Source organism: Morus notabilis, unplaced genomic scaffold, assembly GCF_000414095.1.
Source record: "Morus notabilis unplaced genomic scaffold, ASM41409v2 Scaffold1175, whole genome shotgun sequence".
NCBI classification, from domain to species: Eukaryota; Viridiplantae; Streptophyta; class Magnoliopsida; order Rosales; family Moraceae; genus Morus; species Morus notabilis.
Genome location: NW_010365976.1, coordinates 141,821 through 168,134, shown reverse-complemented (window position 1 = coordinate 168,134; position 26,314 = coordinate 141,821). Strand labels below are relative to the sequence as shown.

The 26,314-nt window shown below is 35.8% G+C and overlaps 3 protein-coding genes across 3 annotated transcripts; all 3 read left to right on the top strand.

The window, feature by feature from the left end:
• Positions 1-2,113: 2,113 nt before the first annotated feature.
• Positions 2,114-5,513, top strand: LOC21392789 (amino acid transporter AVT1E). The gene is made up of 11 exons (XM_024172814.1): positions 2,114-2,337; positions 2,763-2,998; positions 3,284-3,501; positions 3,619-3,642; positions 3,836-4,016; positions 4,156-4,375; positions 4,493-4,628; positions 4,747-4,912; positions 5,080-5,123; positions 5,264-5,326; positions 5,415-5,513. Exons 1-11 carry the CDS (start codon positions 2,114-2,116, stop codon positions 5,511-5,513), a joined length of 1,611 nt encoding a protein of 536 aa, XP_024028582.1.
• A 5,043-nt stretch (positions 5,514-10,556) lies between these two features.
• LOC21392788 (aspartic proteinase PCS1) lies at positions 10,557-12,570 on the top strand. The gene has a single exon (XM_010109019.2). It carries the CDS (start codon positions 10,727-10,729, stop codon positions 12,056-12,058), a length of 1,332 nt encoding a protein of 443 aa, XP_010107321.1. The 5' UTR covers positions 10,557-10,726; the 3' UTR covers positions 12,059-12,570.
• A 2,567-nt stretch (positions 12,571-15,137) lies between these two features.
• Positions 15,138-19,107, top strand: LOC21392787 (laccase-17). The gene is made up of 6 exons (XM_010109018.1): positions 15,138-15,272; positions 15,804-15,955; positions 16,306-16,550; positions 16,717-16,845; positions 17,250-18,230; positions 18,977-19,107. Exons 1-6 carry the CDS (start codon positions 15,138-15,140, stop codon positions 19,105-19,107), a joined length of 1,773 nt encoding a protein of 590 aa, XP_010107320.1.
• Positions 19,108-26,314: the final 7,207 nt, after the last annotated feature.

Sequence of the window (26,314 nt, the reverse complement as noted above, 5' to 3'; positions counted from 1 at the left end):
AATAAAGACAAAAAATAGAAATGAAAATAATTTTTTAGTTTAGTGTAAAATGAGAGAGAAATGAAAAATGACTTTTAGTCGTTTTTTATTTTTTGTTTTCGTTTTCTCCTCTCTCAAGCAGAGAGAAAAAGAGAGAGACATTAATGAGTTTTTTTATTCTGAAAATAATCTCTTGATAAAATTACCAAACGCATTTTCAAAAATGATTTATGTCTGAGATTGAAAACGTTTTCATTTTCATTTTCATACAAAAAATAAAATTATTTTGAAACGAATTCCAAATGCGTTCGTTGTTTCTTCTCATTTTTTAATCTGACCTACTTCAAAAGTAAATAAATAATAACCCACCTCTTTAACAACTTCAATCATCTTATTAATCAAAGTGATAAAAACTAAATCTATAATGACTATTTGATCATCACACGGTAGACAATTCTAAAATGGTCTATGAACTTTACATGAAAGGCATTTCTTCAAGTTAGGGAAATTATATACCTCAATTCGTCGTTTCAAAATTTGGCAACAGAAAAAATGTTGTAACAAAAATTTATCAACACACAAAGTCAACAAAAATTTATCAAAAAAATGTAGCAGATTCTATCACTGTGCTCAAGATAAATCAATAATCAACGAAATTAGAGACAATCAACGCATATATATACAACAGGATCATCTTGTCAACATATTAGCAAAAAGGAAAAAAAAAATTATTTTAATATTCAATACCAGTAATATTGCAATAAGCAACATTCAATTCTAATTCCGTCAAACAAGCAGAATGGGAAAAAGGTAATGGTGGTTTTTCAATGCGAAATCAATAACCATGACAATTCCTAGACTATCCTAATCAAAATTACATAAAAACAAAAAAATTTGGTCCACAAAATTAAAAAAAAAAAAAAAAACCCAAAATAAAATACCACGAGTGCTTCCAAACTCACATGGGTTCGATCAGCAAAAAACCCAGATTGAAAACATTCTTTGGATAAGCAGGTAGACGATGTTGACATAAGTAAAAACTAAATAATGTTTTTGGAGGAAAAAAAAAAAAAAGTGAAACTAGCCTTTGAAGACCGAAAATCTCGCCCAAAATTTGTAACCTAACAAAGGTGAAAAGGTGAAATCTACTTCCAAAATGGAGCTTCAACTTGCCTCCTTTGTCTTTCTAAAATGGGGTTTTAGCATAATTACCCTCCAAACTTATTGCAGTTTAATAAATTGATTTCTAAATTTTTAATTTTGACAATAAACTTCTAAATTTGTAAAATTATTATAATATGCTCTATATTATTAAATATGTTTAAATTTTTATTAGATTTAAGAGATTAAAAATTGAGTAATCGAAAGATTTATATTACTTTTGAATTAAAATATTGACATTTTTTTTAAATGTTTTTTTTTCGAGACTAATTTAACACAATTATTAATGAGGCTATTACACCAAATTTTCAAGTTGAGGGCCCTCTAAACTTGATCCTCAGTTAATTCTAATATTGCGTAAACATAAAAGGATATAAAAAATAACGGAAATTTTCACTCTGTCACCCTATATTTTATCAAAATGCGTTTAGTATATATTTTAAGTTTTTGATAATTTTATACAGGTACATTAATGCTTTAGAAAATAATTTTTTTATACCCGAGAGTTTTTTGAGACGTTAAATGTCAAAGTTTTTTTTTTTTTTTTTTTATCGGATCATGTCCCAACAAAAAACCCTCTCTCTCTCTCATCACTATCACAGTAACGCTTCTTTCATACTGAAATATTGAGCGCCGCCATTCTACTTTCTTTTATTTTAAATTTTATTTTCCAATTTTAAATTCTTTTTGTTTTTTCATAAATCATAAGGTTTGTTATACTTAGCGAAACCCCAGCAATATTTAAACACGTTTTTTTTCTGTTTTCCAAATCATTAGCTAAAAAGAAGGAAATAATTATGGCAAAAAAAAAAAAAAGCTGCTTGTAACCCTACATTCGAACATAACAAAATAATTCATTTATAAGCATTCATATTCTTAGACGCTTACAATTCAAAAAGATGAAGGAAAAATAATTCAAGAACGTGACTGCTCTTTATTCCGAATTGCACCCCAAAAGGAAAATAAAAAAAAAATGTTGGACGACGATCTCAATTTCGATCACGGAGAAGAAATGCCGATGGATTTGGAAGCCGCCGGCGGCGATAATGACGACGACGACAATGAATCCTACGCGACGGCATCGGCCGCCTCGCAACAGTATTCCGTCACTGACATGGGCATTGATGACGTTGCCTCAGAAAACCATCCTATTATTGATGACTGCATGAGAACTTCTGCGTGGCCACTCAGCTATGGGTAAATTAATATTTGCGCACACAAAATACTCACATTTAAATGTAGAGTTCAAATCCCCCGCTCTAAGTTTATTTGAAAAAAAAAAAAAAAAACCATTCACATTTGTATTTCATGATGTTTTTATTTTCGTGCTTGAGAATGATCAACTTCTTATATAAAATTCATTTATACTAGTTGAGTCTCTAGCTACTTGAATTAATGTTCTTGAGGAATGGGTTTCAACTTTCAAACAATATATGTTGTAGTAATATGATAATAGTGGATTTTTTCAATAGGAAATTTACCAAATCTAAGATAGGATATATATATGTACAATCATGTTTAATATGATAATAGTGGATTTTTTCAATAGGAAATTTACCAAATCTAAGATAGGATATATATATGTACAATCATGTTTAATATGATATATTGAATTTGCACAGGCATTCAATTAACGTTCTCTCAAGCTCTCCTTCCATGAGTATTGGTAATTGGGGGACTGTTTCGGCGAGCAAACCGCCGCAAGTGGTTTTCGAATCTTCGATGTCTCGACCTTTGATCGGCGGGGATACTTCAGCATCCTCTGTGAAACTCTCCATGTTTTCCTCCCCGCAATTCTCCAGCGCCGAGCTGCCAACACCAAATAGGCAGTGTTCAACTATGCAAGCAGGATTTAATGGTAACAAATTCTTCTTGCTTTACTTCTGCCAAAATATTAAAGAAATTCCATAACTCTTCTTCCATTAATCTATTTTAATAAAATCATTGTTCAATGAGGAACAACAAAATCAATAGCTACTTTTCTTTTCTTTTCTTTTTTTTTTTTTCTTTTTTTGGCTCCAAAGCCTACTAGGAAATTACATATCTCATAATTCTACATCATAGTTTCATTTTTTCTTTTTTTCATTGCAATTAAAAGGGATTCATGAGGAAATACATAAACCTTGTCTTATGATTTTTGCAGGAATTAATATGCTATGTGGTATAGGCCTACTCACAATTTCATATGCCATAATGCAAGGAGGGTGGTTGAGCCTCCTCCAACTAGTATTTTTCGGTGTTTTGGCTTTCTATACAGGCATTTTGTTGATGCGATGCTTAGAGAGCAATCCGGGATCACTCCGAACTTACCCTGATATTGGTCAAGCTGCTTTTGGCTTTAGAGGTCGCATACAAATATCTGTAAGTTTAACCTTTGTGTATATACACAATTCCCCCTCTTTAACTTATAGTCATAAGTACAAGTTTTCTATTGTTTGAAGAAACAGTACTAACACTTGAGCTTCTTGTCAAATGCAGATAATTTTGTACTTGGAACTCTTTGTAAGTGCAAGGAATTATGTTCCTTTGTTATTTTGGCTTCAAAGAATAGCTGATGTTCAGAAGACACCATAACTCATAATTGGTGGGTCCCACATGTGTAATGCCCGTGTGTGTGGGACGCACCATAGTGGTGTCGAGCACTACTGATGCCTTTTATCATGGTATGAAAATGTGACTAGTACTTTTGTTGTAGGGTGCTTGTGTGGAGTTTTTGATCTTGATTGCCGGTAATTTGGCATTATTATTCCCAAACGCCTGTATGACTTTTGCTGGAATCCATCTCGGCAGTCATCAACTATTTACCATTGGAGCGGCTCTGTTAGTTCTTCCAACTGTCTGGCATCAAAATCTTACTTTGCTTTCATACTTCTCAGGTACTTTCCCAACATCTATTAAACACTTCTTCATCTTACATGTCTCCATGCTTCAATTTCATCAAATATTACATGATCTTATAAGCTGTAGCTTATTTTCATCATGACATTTGAGTCTAAACGCATTCTTTTTATTCAGTTGGAGGAGTAGTTGCATCCGTTCTGGTGGCGCTTTGCCTGTTATGGATTGGGGTGTTTGACGAAGTCGGGTTTCATGCCGCAGGAACACCTTTAAACCTTTCAAATCTATGTGCCACTATTGGCATATATGCTTACGCTTTTGCAGGTCATTCGGTATTTCCGAATATCTACACTTCCATGAAAGAGCCGTCGCGATTTCCATATGTTCTAGTGATGAGGTGAACAAAAAAATATTTCCATCTAAGTTTCATGAATTTTACACGTTACCAACGGAAATTTGCTTGTGAAAACAAATTATAGATCCAATAATTTTAACTAGAATAACTAATTTGCAGCTTTGTATCCTGTCTTCTTATCTCTATTGGAGTTGGAGCATGCGGCTGTCTAATATTTGGGGACTCCATTGAATCTCAGCTCACTTTGAGCATGCCCAAGAAGTTTGTTGCTTCTAAAGTTGCAGTTTGGACAATGGTATGACAAGTTACTCAGTGCATTCTTAATAATATGCTTCATTTGTACAAATATACGTACTTATAATAACGAAGTAACTAAACCTAAAGCTTTATTGAGTAATTCATTTTATTTGCAGGTTGCCATTCCCTTGACAAAGTATGCTTTGACAATCACGCCCGTGGCATTGAGTTTAGAGGAACTCCTGCCTTCGGATTTGCGCGGATCTTATACCGTCCCGGTTTTTATCAGAAGTTCTCTAGTTCTGTCAACTTTAGTTGTGGCCTTAACTGTCCCATTCTTTGGTAACCAACCTTTTACTTTTCACATACACTGGTGTTTGCTCTTGTCATCTAACCTCTTATATTTTGACAAACTACTTCAGAATTAGCAACAAACACATTCGTCAAAAAAAAACTAATACCAGTTTACTAACAAATCAGTTTTATTTGTCAATTGATTTGTTTTGTAGCATCCGTGATGGCGTTACTTGGTTCTTTGTGTGCAATGCTAGTGGTGAGTCCCTTCTTCCAATATATTTCTAATTTTTCCACAAACAAAAGGCTTGTTCAATTGCCAATGCCATAATAAATTATATGGTGCGTGATAATAAAATTGATGGTTTTGTAATGATCCTTTTTTTGTTTCCCCCGCAGTCTTTCATCTTCCCATGTGCTTGTTATCTTAGCCTGTTCAGAGGAAGGCTAAGGAAGTTGGAGGTAAGGAACTAAATCCATGTCCTATCACATCATTGTAGTGTCATTGTTTCTATAGCCCTGTTCTTAAAATTGTGCTGTCTTGCTCCAGATCACGAGTTGTGTTTTCGTTATCGTCGTTGGGGTGATATGTTCTGTTCTTGGCACGTGTTCGGCGATAGCAGGACTAATTGCACAAAACAGAGCCTAAAAGTAGAAAACAACAGTGCTTGGAGTTGCAATGAGGTTCCCTGCAATAAGACTCAAATCAGCTAAAAGAGTAAAGGCGGACCCTAGTGCTAAAAAAGCTCCTGTACTACAACAGGCTCGGGAGAAAGCTCAATCCCATATGCCAAGAACAAAAATCAGCTAAAAAGAGTAAACAACAACAAAAAAATGCTAACGCAGTAATTAGCCGTGGTGGAAATTGGAAAGCATATGAAAAATGTAGCACATATTTTATTTTAGTCATTGCTCGTTAATTCTTTTAGTTTAGTACTCTCTAATGTTGGTTTGGTATCTTTAGATAAATTGATGTGCATTAGTTCCAACTTAATAACATCATCATCAAAGCACATTCCCCATACAATCGAGGTCAGTTCCAAATTAATAACATACAAAATAAATCTTCTTGTTTTGTTAATAAATTGGGCTCGTTTAGTCCGCTGATTCGAGTTGAGATGTGACTTTATGTGAGAGCTTTTTATTGTAGTAAAAAAATTAGATGCGACTGTTTCTGAGAGTTTTTTACTGTAGTAAAATTTGAATTCTAAACTCGAATCAGTAAAATGAACGGGCCTTAAAACATCATGGTAACTCCACCTCCTAAAAAATTAGACTATTAGAGCTTGTTGTTTGGCTACAGTATCCTGTGAGGATACTGTTGTAGTAGTAATCTATCTTGCCTATTAAGATATAACAATGCTTTAGCAATTCATTCTTACTCTATTTTCAATCCAACCATTATATTCAGGAAAAAAAACAAAAAAACAAAAAAAGAAACAGGAATGTTATGTATACGTCCGCTTGAGCAGCCCCAAAACGATTGATAATGGACCCAGCCATGATCTTGTGTCTTCAAACCGTTGAGCACAACATGTGAAGCCACTTGACCGTTGTGTTTTGACCGTCCTCCAACAACTGCTTTTGCAGGCAAAAACTAAAACCGGATTTTGACAACCTCATTAATTACTATTCTTATGTTGTCTATAAACATCTTTGGAGAACATTAATGCCCATTTTTTGCCTATACTATGAAAATAGGCTCCTAGATTTTAGGAGTTTATTTTATGAGCACTTACGTTTGGTTAGAGGATTCAAACCATGTGATTCGAACTATTTTCGATTTACGTGAATTTTTTGTGAGAGAAAATACTGTAACGAATCACAAATCATAATTCAAATCAAGAAACGAATCCCTCTACTAAATATTTATAATTATTATACTTATAAGTTTCTCCGTATACTCTCGAAAGGTTGGATGGAGTGGTTGTGGACTCCTCTTTAGACTCTCATTAAGGAAGAGATCTAAGATTCATGTCCCCAGATCTACCTACATTTCTAGTTGTTATGAAATTAAACGAGTGATCTGAATTGATCAAATAGACCTTTGCCAAGGCTATAGGAAAAGGACAAATCACTAGTTGGCTTTATTATATTTCTTACCCTCATCCCTCACCGACTTCATGCGTGTCCCAATCTCAAAGGCTACTGTCCAAAGCCCTTGTCTTCCTCTTTTGTGGGCATTTCTTGTCTCCTCTTACCACTCTCTTCTGGTTTATGTCTATACAGTCCCTATGGCCAACCTACTAATTCATGAGGCCTATATGTATCTTAACTCAAAATGTCAATATATATCGGAAATAATGTATCCCCGTTCACTTCACTGATTCGAGTTTAAAATTTGAGTTGAGATGTGACTTTATGTGAGAATTTTTTACTGTAACAAAAAAATTAGATGTGATTGTTTGTTAGAGTTTTTTACTGTAAAAAAACTCAAATTCTAAACTCGAATCAGCGAAATGAACGAGGCCAGTTTATGGGCGCGTTTGGAACTCGTTCCAAAATAATTTTTTTTATGAAAATAAAAATGAAAACGTTTTCAATCTCAGACAGAAATCATTTTTGAAAATGTGTTTAGTAGTTTTATTAAGATATTATTTTCAGTGTAAAAAACCCATTAATGTCTCTCGTTCTCTCTCTCTCTTTGCTCGAGAGAGGAGAAAACAAAAACAAAAAATAAAAGACGACTAAAAGTCGTTTTTCATTTCTCTCTCATTTTACACTAAACTAAAAAATCGTTTTCATTTCCTTTTTTATCTTTATTGCGTCAAACGCCGTTTTAAAAATATTTTTATTTTTTCTTTTCTCGAAAAACATAAAAAATAAAAACGGGATCAATTTCAAACACAACCTATATTTGTGATTAGACATACATATTATACTATTTTTAATGCAACAGACATATTAGACATTTGGACGTCCATATATAGTTGAGAAATAAAAGTGCTAATCCTTTAACAGATTACTGTATTTTATCTAAATTTTTCTGCTAATAAATAGAGCCTAAATTTGTAATTATATATATATATATATATGCTACTCTTTTTGGAGACAGAGAGACTGCACCGTCATAGAAATCCAAGTTTTCCGACCATAAACTTTCGTATGTACGAATGAGTATTATATTATAGGTGTTGATGGTTCAGGATTATTTACCTTGTCTATTTCCTTTTTTTAACTAAACCAATCATCTGGTCTCTTACTTATTCCCATGCCTTGCGGAAAAAATAAAAAATAAAAAATAAAATAACCCCTTTTCTTCCATGCTTCTTTTTTTTTTTTTTGTACTTTTAATTTTTTGTCAATTTTTCCTAAAACTAAAAAAAATCTAGAAAAAGACATCATTAAATTTAAAAGATAAAAAGTGGGTCTAAAATATAGTAATTAAAGTGGGAAATAAACATCTCTCCCTCCCAATCCTTCCTCACAAAATCATATAGGAGGGTCGGATCAAGGACAATAACGTTGGCACTTAGATTTATTTATTGGATCAAGAACAATAATAATATAGTCACTTAGCTAGCATTTTTAATAGAAAAAATAGTCAATCTAAATTATGCTAGGAATAGACACACTGAACAGTAATACAAATGAAGGGCTGATATTACAATGAATATTCACAGATCTTGCAGTTATGTAGATGTTTAGTTCATAGATTCAGAATTATTTTTATTTTACTTGTGTTTTTTATAAAAAAAAAAAATACTGTAAAGAATCATGAATTATGATTTAGAATCAAGAACGAATATAAGAAATAAACGTCCTATAAAACTTTATCAGTAACTGAATTCGGTCAAACAGAGCCACTATGTCCAAGGACCAGGTAATTGTTTTAGGACAATTACCAATATATATATATATATATATAGGAATTTATAGGATATCTTTACAGGGTAATATATTTCTTAATTAAGGGGCAAAATGTGCGTGTGTGGGTGTGTGTAAATATACACACGGAAAACTGTAAGAATTTTATTAAGGGCAGTCCACCAAATTTACATCAAAAATATAGAAGGTGCCCTCTTCAAACCAAAAGGAATCATTCCAAGATTGCCAACCATTAAAGAAAAAGCAAAGGCAATTTCTACATTAGCTAGGCAATATTCAATTATAGTTCAATTTTTTCGAAACTACTGCAAATTCAAGGCTCGTTCAATTTACAGATATAAATTTTTAATTTAAATTGAGATATAATTTTATTTAAAAATTTTTTTACTATAATAAAAAAATTAATTAAATATGATTTTTTATAAAAAATTTTAATTGTAACAAAATTAAAATTAAAAGCTTGAATGAAATAAATGATGTCTCGTCGGATTTGTCATTTTGTTGTAACAATATTAGCGTATTGGGATTTGACTTGTGGGCATTTATTATCACGTGTTAAACTTGGTTATGGGCATTTAATCAAATTATATATTAACAGAGCCAGCTGTTTTAATTAGATAATTAATTAATTAATTATCTATTCACATTTTTAAACCCACTTGTCTTTCACTTTCGGTACGGAGTTTGGACTCGTGCATGGACCATGACGATACCGATGATAGGCTGACACGCATGTATCTTACACCCGTCTTTATTACTCATTTATCACCCCATAAATTAAAAGTCCGTTTAGTTTATTAATTTAAAATTTTAATTTAAATTAAAATATAATATTATGTGAAAATTTTTTATTGTGATAAAAAAATTAAATATAATTATTTTTAAAATTATTTTACTGTAATAAAATTTAAATTTTAAACTTAAATCAGCGAAAAGAATGGACCTAAACTAACTGCCCTTGTTTTGGAATCAAACAAAAAACTTTAAAAAATAAATTTAAAAAAAAAGAAAGAGAGAGAGAGGTGGTGAAGAGAAATAAAGCAATCTAATAACCTCTTCTTCATGATGACATTATCTTCCAAATGCCTTGACAATCTAACTTGACATTGTACGTACCAATTAAAACCAAGAAAAAAAAAAAACACCAAGATAGTTTGTTGAGTCTGATACGTAACCAAAAACATACCAAACCAAATCACCCCTTCTAGATCTACCTTCAACGTAGCAGTCTCGGTCTCCACAATAGGAGTGTTTGCGGTCAGTTTTGACCCCTTTTTTTTTTTTTTTTTTACAAATTACTAATTAAACCAAAAATAATTTTCTCTTTTAAAGGGTTTGATATTTTTAATAAAAATTAAATTAAACTAAATTATTCATAAATAATTTAGACGGTTTAAACTCAATACTAAAAAAGTTTTTAATAATTCATAAAAATTATAAAATCGTTAATCAATAAAAATAAAAAATAAAATTTAAATTTACAATATAACTCAAAAATAATAAATATTTAGCGGTCCACCATTTAAATTTTTAATACAAATCACCAAAATATAATATGGTGTATTTTATAAGTGTAGAAGCTTTATTATGACTAATAAAAATTAAAATAAATATAAAAAATATTTTAAAATTTTAAAAATTATATTTATTTATTTTTAAGCAGTTGAAAAGTCTAAATTACAAATTAAACCGTCTAAAAAAATTAAATTAAAAAACTGACTACACCATTTAATAATTTAAAAATAATTAACAATTTAATTCAATTTAATTTAAATTGGACAATTTGTACGATTTGTAGGATTTTTTTACCACCCCTGCTCTACAATATCTTTGCACATGATGAACAACCACAAAAACACGTTTTCATCTCAAATTAATTTATTTATAAATTTCCCAAAAAAAAAAATGTACATCGACAGATTCCTTGCTTTGTCTCCCAAAAATACCCACTAAAATTTAACAACTTCTTCTTCTTCTTCTACATTTCTCTCAACAAACTCAAAAAGAAAAAAAGAGGAAAAAAAAAAGACACCAATGAGAGACTTGTATATTCTGGTCATCACCACCATCACTTGCATCATCCAAACCATCCTCTCCTCCTCCTCTTCTTCTTCTTCTTCTTCTTCATCAACAGAGAGTGAAATCCTGATTTTGCCCCTCAAAACCCAAGAAATCCCATCTTTATCCAAACTCCCCTTCCGCCACAACGTCACCCTCACTGTCTCATTGGCCGTCGGCTCGCCCCCACAGAATGTTACCATGGTCCTCGACACAGGCAGCGAGCTCTCGTGGCTCCACTGCAACACAACTCAAAACAACGCCAGCAAGGAAAGCAACTTCTTCGACCCGACTCGATCCGCTTCATACTCTCCGGTTCACTGCTCCTCTCCGGTCTGCACGAACCGGACCCGCGACTTCGCCATCCCGGCCTCCTGCGACTCCAACGACCTCTGCCACGCCACCCTCTCCTACGCCGATTTCTCGTCCTCGGAGGGAAATCTCGCCTCCGAGAATTTCCATATCTCGAGCTCCAATATGTCGGGTCTTGTATTCGGGTGTATGGGGTCCACATTCAGCTCCAACGCCGACGAGGATGCCAAGACCACGGGCCTCATGGGCATGAACCGTGGGTCCCTCTCTTTCGTCTCGCAAATGGCCTTCCCCAAATTCTCGTACTGCATCTCGGGCTCCGATTTCTCGGGCGTCCTATTACTTGGCGAGTTCTCGAGCTCCTCCTCGGTTTTTATCTCGCCGTTAAATTACACGCCGTTAGTCCAAATCTCGACGCCGTTACCGTACTTCGACCGGGTCGCCTACACGGTCCGGCTCGAGGGGATTAAGGTTTCGGATAAGCTTCTTCCGATACCCGAATCCGTATTTGTACCCGATCATACTGGGGCGGGTCAAACCATGGTTGATTCGGGTACCCAGTTCACGTTCCTTCTCGGGCCGGCTTATTCGGTTCTAAGAGAGGAGTTTTTGAACAAAACGACAGGCGTTTTGACTGCCTTGGAGGGATCAGATTTTGTTTTCCAAGGAGCTATGGATTTGTGTTACCGGGTCCCACTGAAGGAGTCCGAGAACGTTTCCAAAGTGGTGCCGAGTGTGAGCTTGGTGTTTGATGGTGCTGAGATGAGTGTCTCGGCTGAGAGTTTGTTGTATCGCGTTCCGGGCCAAGTTAGGGGGACTGATTCGGTGTATTGCTTCACGTTTGGGAACTCTGACTTGTTGGGCGTTGAGGCGTTTCTGATTGGTCATCACCATCAGCAGGACATGTGGATGGAGTTTGATCTCGAGAACTCGAGGATTGGTCTGGCCCACACGCGGTGTGATCTAGCCGTCCAGAGGCTGGGTTTGGCCACATAAACCACTCTTACGGGCATAGGTTCGTTTGTAGCGAATCATTGAGATTTTTGTTTGAAAAATGCTTAGAGAAAAATCACCATAATATAAGGTGAGTCTTACGTGCGAAGATAATATTATATAACCTACCTTATCATAGAGTCCAAGCGCTTAGCATTGCTATTTTTGTTATTGTTGAATTTGTTAAATTTGATCAAGATCATCAAACGTACCACTTATCTCATCATCTCACAGAGTGACACGTGGGATGATCAAGCCGGTTTTGTTTTACTGTGGTCCGGGAAAGTGGGACCTGTGTTTTGTGTGGCTCATAATCATATACTTGAGAATGGTGATAAGTTGTGGAAGATGATTTTTCTTCCGCTCTGTACATCGGATCTTTAACCTCCATGAATTATGTATTGTGTCATTAAATTTTTTTCTGTCCTTTTTTTTTTTTAAAGTGATTATTTCCAATCTTGTAATAATATGCTCGTACTATTGTCGCTTCAGTGTGAGAGTGAAATGTCGTTTTCTAAACCCATATAGCTTTTAACATATTGTTTGTGATGTGTCGTAAAGATGCCAAATATTGGTATTGCCAATTGGATTTATCAATAATGCATACTTGTTTAAAGTACTTGAGTTATTACTCAATAGCCTAACTAACATTAACCAGTTAAGTTGTTAATTCATGTGATGGGATTAATTTTCAAGCATTTTATGCGTACAAAACCCAAAACAATGATACTCAACTTGCTGCAAATCGTCCTGCTAAATATTAGAAAGAAATTAACTTTATATGTATGACTTCTTTTTTCCTTCCTTCTTTTTTTTTTTTGGCTGAAGGAACTGTCTATGATATTAGATTTATTAACGAAATACTATTAAATTATAAAATGGAAATGAGTCGCAGTGTCACACATAATGTAGTTTCTATTCGATAAACTACTTTTTGTCTCATTTTTTTATAGGCAATAAGAAACGTGGCAGCCTTGGATCCTTTATTGGGCACTAAAGCAAAATGAACTATTTTCGCATTTCAGAGAGAGTTTAAGGAAAGCTTATAATGCTAAGAACTTGTTTGGATTGTTTTTTTTTTTTTTTTCACAAAAAAGAAAATGCTTTTTTTAGATAGATAATTTTTTAAAGTGTTTTTAGCTATATAAACACTTTTAGAATAAGTCACCTCTTTGGTACTTATTAAAAAAGAGTTTATAAAAAGTTTTTTCTTTACCTTTTTAACCTTTTATTTGTGAAAAATAAATTAAAATTTTCATCCATATCTTTCTACTACATTAATTTTTACAACAATAATATGTTTTTTTCATAACTTAAGTTGTGTATGTGAGAGAAAAATTTTATAGAAAAAAAATTGAATTTGAATTTTTTTATGAGAAAACACTATAACAATAGAACTTAAATTGTGAAAAAGAACAAACATGTTTAAGAGCTCTTCTAAAATATAAAAACATTTTTTATGCAATATTCAAATATTAATTAAAAAAACTTTAATTTATACTTTTCTTTTTCTAATGTTTAAAGTAAAAACATAAGCTATTCTAAAGAGGTCCAATGAATTTTTTTTTTTTAAATAGTTAGAATAAAGTATCTATAAAACCGGGACGTCAATAAATTAATGAGGGTAAAAAGTAATCCGGTTCTTGCCCTTTTTTTATTTATTGCATTCAAAATAGCACATGCAAAAGCTTGACAGAGCATAAAAAGATTGTTTATGTTATTCCATAAATTCTTTGTTTTCTGGTGTTGGAGCAACTGTATAATGCCATTTGCCACACGTGTGTGGCTGCAACCGCAACCCAACACAAATGGTTGTTCTTATTTCTTTATTGTTGTTATTATCATTATTTTTCTTCTTAACTCTTGTCATTATTACTATTATGGATAAAGCCTAAAGCACCAAAACAAAAGAGGAAAAACAAAAAAACAAAAAAACAAAAAAAGCAAAAAACAAAACGTTGGATACTTTCTATCTTTTCCAATCGCTTTTGCAATTTTTCTTGTTGAAAACGTTGATAATGATATTAGTAGATTTTGACAAAAACGATAACCACTAGTCTTGTCAAAATCTCTCTCAAAAAAAAAAAAAATTTAATAATAATAATAAAACAAGTATCTAAGGATTGAGGTATTGAGCCGTGACCAAAACCAGTTAACATCAAAAGCTGTTAGAACTTAGAATTCTGCAATGAGGAGTGCGACCAACAGCTAATAAGTTGGACTTAATCCCTTTCATTGATTTGCCTTGATTATCAAGTATCAAAGGTAGGAGGCTGAAGGCTACCAGGCAACCATGCCCAGTTAATCCCAATTTTCTGAAGGCTACCAATTAACTATTGCCCAATTCTACTTAAAATTCTTTTACTTTGATAAAAAGATATTAAAAATTAAAGTAAAAAATAAAAGAGATCAAAGAAGATACAAGTTTAACAAACATGGTTTTGCAATGTGCATGCATTTATAGACAAGGAAAAGAGATAGAATTAACTAGTGAGTAACATTATAAAGTTACAATCATATAATTGCGTAAGTTATCAAAAAGAAAAACAAAAGATTTCCTAGTTAACATGAAAATATACACCAGATAAAATTAGAACTAATAATTTAAGAATACTTGAAAACCCTTTTATGACAAAATACCACAAAAGCACAATATGGTACAAGTTGAACCAAGTCTTCGCTGAGTATGACCTCAAAAGTTGTCCAAATCCAAAGGGGCATTTTTGAAAATTTTTTTTTATACCGTTAAGGCATAATTTTGAGATATTACAATCTAGCTTCAATATCACTCTAAAATAAAGCTTGACCAGCAACTCTAGGGTGATAAAATAGTGCTATATGTTGCTGAAGCCATTAGGATGTCTGGCAATGTAATCTAACTCACCTAATTAACCAAACCAGCCTCTACTAGCCATTTTTTTTCTCAGTATATAAAAACCATCTCATTTTGATATTTCTCTTCATCCGAAGAACTATAATTCTTAGTATTACATCGATCAATAGGTAACAAAAGTGAGAGAATATATCAGTAAAAAAAAAAAAAAAAAAAAAAAAAAAAAAAAAAAAAAAAGTGATAGAATATATGGCTTATAGCTTTCTTTTGTCATCACCAACCTTTTTGAAGGCTATCTTCTTTACATTATGTGCAATCTTGTGGGTGTTTCCTGAGTTGGCGTTTGCAAAGCATGCAGGAATCACTAGGCACTACAAGTTTGATGTGAGTACTATATATATATGTGTTGCTTTTGCTTTACAAACTTTTATCATGCCTCTTAAGTTCTGTACTTGTGACATTTGTGGGCCCTCATGTACAGGCTTACATGTGCTCCCGGGGTTAGAGGGAAAAGCATAATTAAATATAAAATATATCAAAAAATAAATAAATGGCTGGAAAGGATGATTAGTGTCCGTTTTGTTCGCCGATTTGAGTTTTTAATTCGAAATGAAATGTGACTTTATGTGAGAGTTTTTTATTGTAGTAAAAAAGTTAAATGTGACTGTTTCTGAGAACTTTTTATTGTAACAAAACTTAAATTCTAAACTCGAATCGATAAAATAAACAGGATCTTAATATAAAAAAATTAAAAATAATAACTGTTTCGTCCTCTATTAAATTGTCCTTTATATTGTCAAAATACAATTCAATAAAAACAATAAAAATATCAGAATCGGTTGAATATAAACACATGGAAGCATATTGTTTTTTTTTTTTTATGTTGATTTTTTTTTTTTTAATATTGCTTTGCAGATCAAGTTACAAAAAGTGACAAGATTGTGCCAAACAAAAAGCATTGTGACTGTCAATGGACAGTTTCCAGGGCCTCGGATTATAGCAAGAGAAGGAGACACGCTCCTAATCAAGGTTGCCAACCATGTCCCCAACAATATCACCATTCATTGGTAAGAAACTATATCATTTATCCTTGTAATCAATTAGTACTTTTTTTTTCATATTGTTTAAGCTTGAGGTAGTTCGGATATATCCAACGTAAACTGCTAGAAATATCAATTCGTGCTTGGGAGGATATTCTTATACCTAATACTAGGAGAGAGAGGGGTAGACCAAGAATTACGTAGACCGAAATTGTTAGCAAAGACATTCTAGATCTAGGCCTTCAGGAAAGTATAATTTCAAACATAACCGTGTGAAAAAGTGAAATCTATATAACCGACTCTAATTAAATTAAAATTAAGGCTTGTTATTATTGTTGTTGTATATTGTTTAAGGTTTGTATTTGCATATAATACAGGCATGGAATTCGGCAACTAAGAAGCGGATGGGCAGATGGACCTGCTTATGTCACGCAATGCCCGATTCAAACGGGTCAAACTTATCTCTACAACTTTACCGTTACTGGGCAACGAGGCACCTTGTTTTGGCACGCTCATATCTCATGGCTCCGAGCAACCGTCTATGGTCCTATTGTCATCCTCCCTAAAAGAAATGTCCCTTACCCATTTCCCCAGCCCTTCAAGGAAGTTCCCATTATTTTTGGTAATACAAATTTCTTTACAACAACAAAATACCAAAACTGGAAAAAAAAAATAAAAATAAAAATAAATTCACACATTTGTCACGCAATAATGTATCATGTGAGTTAGAAATGATTACAACTGCTAAAAAATAAAGTTTTATTTATGGCATTTATTTCAAATTGCAGGAGAATGGTGGAAAGCGGACACAGAGAGAGTAATCAACCAAGCTACGCAAACAGGATTGGCTCCAAATGTCTCAGATGCCTACACCATGAATGGCCTCCCAGGACCTCTCTATAACTGCTCAGCCAAAGGTAATGTACTTTATATTAACTAGTCATTTCACTTACATTATAAAAATACATGCTCAATTGTTACTTCCCATCAATTGGGCAAAAATTTGGACCGATTTGGTTCATTAATTCAAACATAAATTCTTCAACTTTCTTTAGTTTGTTACGAAGGAAAACACTATAATAATAAAAAAAAAATTATAAAACAAATAAAGACTTCATATTAAGGATTCGTTTAGTTCGCTGATTCGAGTTTTTAATTCGAATCGAAATGTAATTTTGTGTAAAAGCTTTTCACTATAGTAAAAAAGTTAGATGCGATTATTTCTAAGAGCTTTTTACTATAATAAAATTAAAATTTTAAATTCGAATCGGTGAAATAAATGGGACTTAAGTTTTGACACGTCTCAATATTTCACATACAGATACATTCAAACTCAAGGTGAAGCCAGGGAAAACCTATCTCCTACGTTTAGTCAATGCTGCACTCAATAACGAGCTGTTCTTCAGCGTGGCCAATCACACGTTGACAGTTGTCGAAGTCGACGCGGTCTATGTGAAGCCTTTCAAAACCCAAACTATACTCATTACGCCAGGACAAACCACCAATGTCCTTCTAAGGACCAAGCCCAAGGCCCCTAACGCCACCTTCGTCATGGCAGCCAGGCCCTACATCTCTGGGCCGGCTGCTTTCGACAATTCGACGACCACGGCCCTGCTCGAATACGAGAAGGCCTCAAGCCCAAACGACAAGAAGAAGAAGAACAACAACAGGAATAAGCTCCCACTTGTGAGACCAGTCCTTCCCCAGCTTAACGACACGTCGTTTCCATTCAAGTACAACCAAAAAATCCGTAGCTTGGCCAATGCAAAGTTCCCTGCAAAAGTCCCAAAAGCAGTTGACAGAAAATTCTTCTTCACCGTTGGGCTGGGATTGGGGTCATGCTCAAAAAGACAAGCATGCCAAGGCCCAAACAATACCAGGGTGTTGGCGGCCATTAACAACGTTAGTTTTGTCTTGCCCAACACGGCCCTTTTACAGGCCCATTTCTTTAACAAGACCAAGGGCGTTTATACAACAGATTTCCCCGCCAACCCACCTTTCAAATTTAATTACACTGGAAACCCGCCAAGCAATATGTTGGTGAACACAGGAACAAAGGTTGTGGTACTTCCCTATAAGACTAGTGTAGAGTTGGTTTTGCAAGACACAAGCATTATAGGGGCAGAGAGTCACCCACTTCACTTGCATGGTTTCAATTTCTTTGTGGTGGGATTGGGTTCTGGAAACTTTGATCCCAAAAAGGATCCTTCCAAATTCAATCTTCTTGATCCCGCCGAGAGGAACACAGTCGGAGTACCGTCCGGCGGGTGGGTCGCAATACGGTTCCTCGCCGACAATCCAGGTTAGCATCTCTTTGTTAGTTTAGGATCCGTTTAGTTCGCTGATTTGAGTTTTTAATTCGAGTTGAGATGTGACTTTATATGAGAACTTTTTACTGTAGTAAAAAAGTTAGATATGATTGTTTCTGAGAATTTTTTACTGTAACAAAACTCGAATCGATAAAATGAACGAGACCTTAAACTTTAGATTTACTGTGCAATGATAAGAAATTTGTAATAGAACAGGGCGGAGGCAAGGAAGTTTTTCATGGGAACACTAGACATATATTCCTAATTACCTAAATAGACCACGTCTATAATTCAGTTTAATTTGATTTTAATGTTTCAGTTAGTTTAAAGTGCGGGAACTTTTAAAGTTTGTTTAGCTTTTTATATTTCAAACAATGTGTATAATTGAAGGCAAAACGAATGGCTTAATTGAAAATCTTTAAACAACTTATTTTAGGAGGGAAAAATAGGGGAAAAAAAATCAATTTGGGAAGAAATCAATTCTCATAGAGCTCAAGTTGACTCCGTCCCTAATGTGATACCATAAAACAAAAGTAGAAGAAATAGTATTTTATCATGTTAATGTTTTAGAAACTTTCAACTTGAATGGTAATTTACTATTGTTAAAAAGGAAATTTTAGGTAAATAGTATAAAAATATTAATATGCATATATATATATATATTTGTGGATAGTGAGTTATAATTAAGAGTTCTAATATGTTTCATGTTTGTCTTGATTGGAATTTGGTTATGTAATAGGGGTGTGGTTCATGCACTGCCACTTGGAAGTACATACTAGCTGGGGCTTAAAGATGGCGTGGGTTGTCTTGGATGGAAAGCGTCCCCATCAAAAACTGCCTCCTCCACCGTCCGATCTTCCCAAATGTTAAATTCAAAAAATTTTCCACTTTTTTTCTGTCTTTTAATTAAAAAATGAGGATTATTTTCTTGTCTTGTAACAATCCAAAGAGGGTCACGCAAATTGCAAAAGGGATTAAAGGCTCGTATGGAGGGAGAAAATTTGATAGGATTTGAGTAGGACTAGGTTATCTTCATTTTTATCCCATTCAATTGTTTCTTTTTCTTTGAGATAATAATTCAAATGTTTGTCTTGGATGTAATGTCTTCCATATTCTTTGAAATGAAAAGAGAATCATATCTCAATATATTGGTGAATTCTATAAGGTCTCGTTTATTTCGCTGATTCGAGTTTAGAATTTGAGTTTTGTTACAGTAAAAAGCTCTCAGAAACAGTCACATCTAACTTTTTTACGACAGTAAAAAGCTCTTACACAACATCATATCTTAACTCAAATTAAAAACTCAAATTAGCGAACAGAACGGGCCCTTATCCCATCCTTTGTTTCTGGATAATTGTCAATCCCTTGTGACCACTTCAATTATGACAAAGCGTACTATTTATCAAATTAATAACTATCTAATAAAAGCGATTATAGGTTAGTGGTGGTATACATCCATAAAGTAATGCGTATATAAGACTCGTTTACTTCGCGGATTCGAGTTTTTAATTTGAACTGAGATATGATATTTTTTTAGAGCTTTTAACTGTAGTAAAAAAGTTAAATATGATATTTTTTTAAAAAATTTAACTGTATACATCTAGAACTGAAAACTTGAATTGGTGAAATGAACGAGCCCATAATGATTTACACCCTAGTCAATGGATGGAATTAATAATAGCCTATGAATTTGATTGACATTTTAATGACTACAAATTTGTACATACTACATGTGTGCAAATGAGAAAATAAGGCGTGATAATCCTATAATATGCATAGAGAATCGTATAACATAATTTTTGACTTCTTCTCGTCAAAAATCATGAATTTATCACGATATTTCCGATATGCGTCTTTTTCTTCTTGTATAATCTTTGGCCTTATTCACTTCGCGGATTCGAGTTTTTCAATTTGAGCTGAAATGTGATATTTTCTGAGAGTTTTTTACTGTAGCAAAAAAAAGTTAGATGTGACATTTTATGAGAGCTTTTTACTATAAAAATCTAAAATTAAAAATTCAAATCGGTAAAATGAACGAGGCATTTGACTTCTCATTCTGATATTCCTCAACGAGCACAGTTTTAAAATTTAACTAACATAAGAGAAACGACAGAATATTTGGGCGTTTTTCAGCGCCGGCCTCACCAAATCACACTGTACTATACCTTTTTTTAAAAAGAAAAAGAAAAAAGAGAAACAAAATGCCGACATTTTTATGTTGTACATTCTGGACAAGCGTATCCTTTTATTTGAATTGCTTTATCTTCACGTAATGGACTTATCCGTTAGGTTGGTATAATTTACAAGACTAATGTCGTTTATTTACCCTTTTTTTTGGTTGGGAGGGAAATAATGCTTTAACTACACTCTTTCATTTTTCATTAATGAAAAATGTGTTTTAAATCAAATACAATTGATGTCAATTACCCAAAAAAAACAAAACAAAACTCTTTTATTTATTGAAAAAAAAGTATGCTCTTTTATAAGGGAATTTTAAGATAAATTTTATTTTTCCCCTAATTCACTTTGTCCCTTAAACTTTAAAAAGTAGTCTACTCACCCCTCAAACTTTAAAATACTAGCAAAAATGTCTCTTCTATTACATTTCCTTAGTGTTAAGCTGATGTGGCACAAAATTAAACACAAAAAAAACCTTAATTTTAGCTAAAACTTTATTGTCAAAGAAATTAATAATAAGGGTATGTATATGGTAGGGGCGTTTTTTCCCCCTACCAATAGGGTGAAATTGTAAGGTTATGTGCGGTTGGATTTTTAGTGGGTCTCAATTATTAAAGGAGAGTCACTAGAGTTGATAACATGGGATTGTAATCTAAACAGTACTTTACATGTCTAGTCAACTGTTGCGCCTCAACGCATTTTGGGGAGAACCAGCTAGCTCTAGGTTCGAGTGGCATTTTACTCCTAACTAGTTTTGTGCATGTTATGTCGAATTCGGATAGCTGTAGCAGCCATCTTGCCAACCGTCCGGAGAGTACTGGTCGCGTCAGGAGATACTTCAAGGGGTCCGACTTCACCATTAATAGTAGCTTGTGTGACAGAAAATAGTGTCGCAATCTCTGTGAAGCATAGACCAACGTGAGACAATTCCTCTCTGTTTCAAGGTACCTAAGCTCAGCGTTACTCAATTGACGACTGACATAGTAAACAGGTCGTTCGACACCGTCTTCTCCTTCTTGTGCCAGAAGTGCTCCTATTGCTGAGGTAGTGGAGGCAAGATATATCCGGAGAGACTTTCCTGGGCTTGGTGCGATCATTGTCGGCAGATTGGTAATCAAGTGTTGGATCCTTTCGAATTCCCGCTGGCTGGTGTTACTCTATCCATTTGAATGCAACGTCTTTTTTCAAGAGCAGCTTGAAGACGGCCACTTGCGCAGCGAGCCCCAGGATGAATCGCCGAATGTAATATAATCTTCTGAGAAAGCCCTTCAACTCCTTTACCGTTGTTGGGGCCGCTGCTGCCGTGATTCCCCATACCTTGGCAGGGTTAACATTGATACCTCTCCGGTGGACCATAAAACCCAGCAAATCTCCCGCCAGATACGCCAAAGGCGCACTTCTTTGGATTCATCTTGAGATTGTATTGTCGGCATCTGTTGAAGACTTTGGTTAGCGCGTCCCAATGACCTTCTCTCGTTTTTTATTTTACAACCAATTCATCAGCATAGTCTTCTACCTCCTTTCCCATCATGTCATGAAATACAACCGTTATTGCCCTTTGGTATGCAGCGCCAGCATTCTTGAGTCCGAATGGCATAACAGTATAGTAAAAATTATCAAAGAGGGTTCAGAATGCAGTTTTTTCGGCGTCCTTTGCAGCCATCTTAATTTGGTTGTATTCACTATACCCGTCCATGAAAGAAAGCATTCCTTGCCCAGCCGTAGAGTCCACAAGGATGTCCATGTTTAGGAGGGGGAACTCATCCTTTGGACATGCTCGGTTGAGGTCCCGAAAGTCCACACAAATCCGCACTTGCCCATCTTTCTTTTTTACTAGAACGATGTTGGCCAGCCATGTAGGGTGCTGGATTGGCTTGATGAATCCTGCCTCGATCAATCTTTCCACCTCCTTCTTGATTTGTATCTTCATTTCTGGGTGCAGATTGCGTCGCTGCTGCTTTACCAGTTTTATATCAGACTGAGTGTTCAACGCATGGCTAATCATGTTTGGGTCCAGCCCCGACATTTCCTCATAGCCCCATGCAAACACGTCGATATTTTGTTTTAACAGGTCGACCAAACGATTTCTCTCTTGTGAGGATAACTGGGTGCTTATCGAGATTGGCTTTTGAATATTCAGGTTACCGCTTGAATTTATCTCCTCCAGGGACTCTATGACAGCGTCAGATCCATCTTGCATTTGCTTTGGCGCTGGTGCCGGTTGCTCCTTAGGCTCAATTTTGCTAGGTACCGCCCTTTCCATGCAAAAGAATGACTCCTCCTCTTTTGACCCGGGGCCTTCCAACGCCCGATGGCCAGGCCCCCCAGACCATCACAATCGGTAAACTATCTGTCCGTTGGGCAGTGTGACTTTGATGCACTGAGTGTCTACCTCTTTCTTCTTTCTTTTCTTTTCGAGCACACTGAGAAGATCATTGTCACTTAATTCTCTTATTTCTTCACAAGGCAATAACGGTGTGCCGGTCGTCTTGCAAACATCACACTCCCATCGGTCGGTAAAGTCCTCGTAGAATTCGACATCAGCGTAATGGGTTTCCGTTCGGTCGAAAGTAGTCTGGTTGGCTGGGATGCGAATGACCTTAGTTCCCAATCATCCTTTTACGCACTGATGGTAAATGGAGCAAATTAACTTGTGTTTGTTCAGCCATGGTCTCCCGAGCAGGATGTGGTAGCTCACATCTACATCCAGGACGTGAAACCTGGTTTGCGAGCGTATGGGCCCGGCCTTAAGGTCGAGTTGGATACAGCCAATGGTCGTCTCGGTAGAATTCCTGAATCCCGCGATCTGTACTTCTAATTTCGTGATTCTCTTGCGGGGTATTCCTGCGGCAGTAAGGGTGGCCAGGGGAATAACATTCACAAAAGATCCTGTGTTCACCAGGGCACGGTGGACGTGTACGTCATTGATTTGGACTTCTAGGTACTGCGGTCGCTTGTGATCAGGGTATGCCACTTCCATGTCTTCATCGGTGAAGGTCACTGAATTTGGGCTTTCTAGGAATACGCGACTTGCCTGAGCCTCGTTGACGTAGCACTGGGGTCCGTGTTCTGCCGAGATCTTCCTCAATGCTTCTGTCGCCATTAAACGAGCCTGCGATCTGTATCCGAGCTGATCATATAATGATTTAAATTTCAGGCTCCGATGGAGTGCTCGGGCGATTGTTGATCGCTGCACATTCCCCTCGTTGCTTCCGTCATTAGTTTCCCCAGGACATATTATTACTGCGACGGTGTGCCGAGTGTTTGATGAATTCCCAGATGATGGGGTATCATACAGGTCCTCTTCCATAAGCCTATTCACCTCAGAAGGGCTCATGAGTTCACCAATGTTATCCAGACTGTCCTCGGAGTAACATAGAGGCTCCCGAAATTGGGGTACCCCCTCTGCTGGGTCACCACTCAGCCTCAGAATCATCCCAAAATTGGTTTTGTGCTCGTCGAGACCGAGGGTAATCGCGGGTTCTTCCTCTTCTTTAAACCTCTGAACGAGAGGTCCATGCCACTCTATTTTCTTGCTTATTCCTCCCACAGCTCTTTTAAAAGCCTTATGTGAGCTTTCCTCTTCCGGTGTGTCTTCAACTGGGTGCAAATTCTTCAATCCCCTATTCCCTGTCGCCCCCTCGTGCCACTGTGTTAAGTGTGCCAGTCTTTCTGGTGTGTTTATCATCCCATGATGATGTCCCTTTTTTTGTTGCTTGTCCAGGGATGTCTCTTCTGCTCTCACAGTGACTACCGTTGGCTTTAGGGACGTGACATGGGATCGCCCAGTGTCGGGTGTGGCCACTTCTGAACAGCTTGTGTCTGTATTGGAATACTTTATGATATTCATGTGGCTGGTATCAGCTAACCCTTTGTCGAACGAGTCCACATCCGTCGTTCCTGCACCAGGACTGTGGCTACCGGAAGTCGTATCACGGGTCAACTCGTTTGGCCGTCTTTTCACAGGGAGGCTTATAACTGTTACTGTTTCCTTCGCTGGCATTTTCTTTTTGCCTGCTCGCCTCCCATCTGTCGACACATATGAGGATACTTCGGACGAGTCATCCGAATCGATAGCCGCTATCATCGAGACTGTGAACTCTGTTGCTTCTGAGTCAGTCAGATTTACGTAGGCCGCATTCGGCTGCATTCCTCTCTTAGCCAAATGGAGTTCTTTCGCAAAAAGCTCGGTTCGTAATTTTTTGTGGTGGGGCTGCCAGGGGGCTCGAGTACAGTTATCGTCAACCTATCGGATGCATATTCGAGGGCCGACCCCTCCACATGTCACCCTGTGGGCGTGCTTTCCCCATCTTTTCGCTCTTCAGTCCCTCGGCAATGTCCCAGCAGCTCCTGCATCCTTAGAACGTGCGTGCCATTCACAGATGGCAATACATTCGTACCGGACGTACCGCCCTCTGCAGGCTCGGGTCCATCCTTACCGAAGCTTCTCCTACTCCCATTTTTTTCGCTCGTAACTGTCCCCCCAACTGCTTGGTGCCGGTAGAGGTATGCCATAATGCTATGGTTGACTATAAGTACACCAAAAGGCTCAATGATGCCTCTCATACCCCCTGATAAGTTGATTTTTCATTAATTTATCCCCGTCATATAATATAGTTTTTGAGCAAATTTCAGTTAACTTGTCACTAGTTTTACGTTTATGTTAATTTATTTTGTAGGATTTACAAAGTGGAGAAAATTAAGTGAAAAGGATAAAGAATTCCATGAAAATCGCCTTTTGTGTGGGGGGTAGTGCGCCAGCCAGTCAGCCAAAAAGGCCTACAATTAAGAGGCCCAAATCTAGCCCAAAAGCCCACACAATTTCAGCCCAAAAGCCCATACGAAACCAGCGCAGGAGCCCACACACAGGGGACCCCAAATCAGCCTCCACGGATGGGAAAAAGCCCAGTAATCTGCCAGGTTTTAGCCCACAAGAAAAAGGCCCAATTCAGCCCAGGGAAGCCCAAGACTCACGGGAGGGGGCTGAGATTACATGGAGGGATATTAGGGCTTGGAAAATAAAAAGACAAAGGAGGGGATAGTCACGGGAGAGAGGGCAGACACGGGACTTTTTGGGAGACACAGCCTGAGAGAAAAACCACATAGAGAGAGGGGCATATGGGCCCTAAAGTCTAAAGAAAAAGCAGTTTGATCAACAAGGAATGCTGGAGATTTTCAAGGGGATTCACAGGAGTTTGAAGGCTTTGGAGGAGATTAACCAACAAGGGTTTTTCATTACTTTCTCTTTTTGTATTTTCTGGAATCGTTTGTTAGATTTTCTGCTTGAACTATGGATGTTTGGTATTTTGTAATTGTGGAATTGATTTCAATTATGGATAGCTAATTTCCCCACGCTAGGGGACTTGATGTAACCTTGCTACGATTATGCTATGAATATTTGATGCTATTTGATTTTTTCATGCCCAAACATTTATGCTCTTCTTTGCTTAATGCTTTAATAAATTGAAAGATTGATTAGAAGATTTAGATATGTGGATTTAGGCTTGAGAGAGTCACTTGCACATGTTGGATTTGTTGAACACAACCTAGTGAGTATTGGAATCGATAGCTGAATATGAGCTAGGTAATCACAAATGAATTAGAGCTTAATGAATGCACAATTAACTTAATTAATAGGGATATTAATTAGGTGGTTTTGCATATATTTGACTCGGCACTCAAGAAATGGAGTTGGATTATTTTAGGAAATTCATGATTAATGTTTGGCTTGAGGGAAATCAATAGCATTAAAAAGGATTAGAATAATTAGGCAAGGTGAAATCAAGGACCCTAGTTACCTTATCATTAGAGCCCCCTTCGATCCCAAAAGTTTCTTCCATTGTTTAATTTGCTCATCTAATTAGTTTAGCATTTTATTTTTATTTTGATTGATCTCATT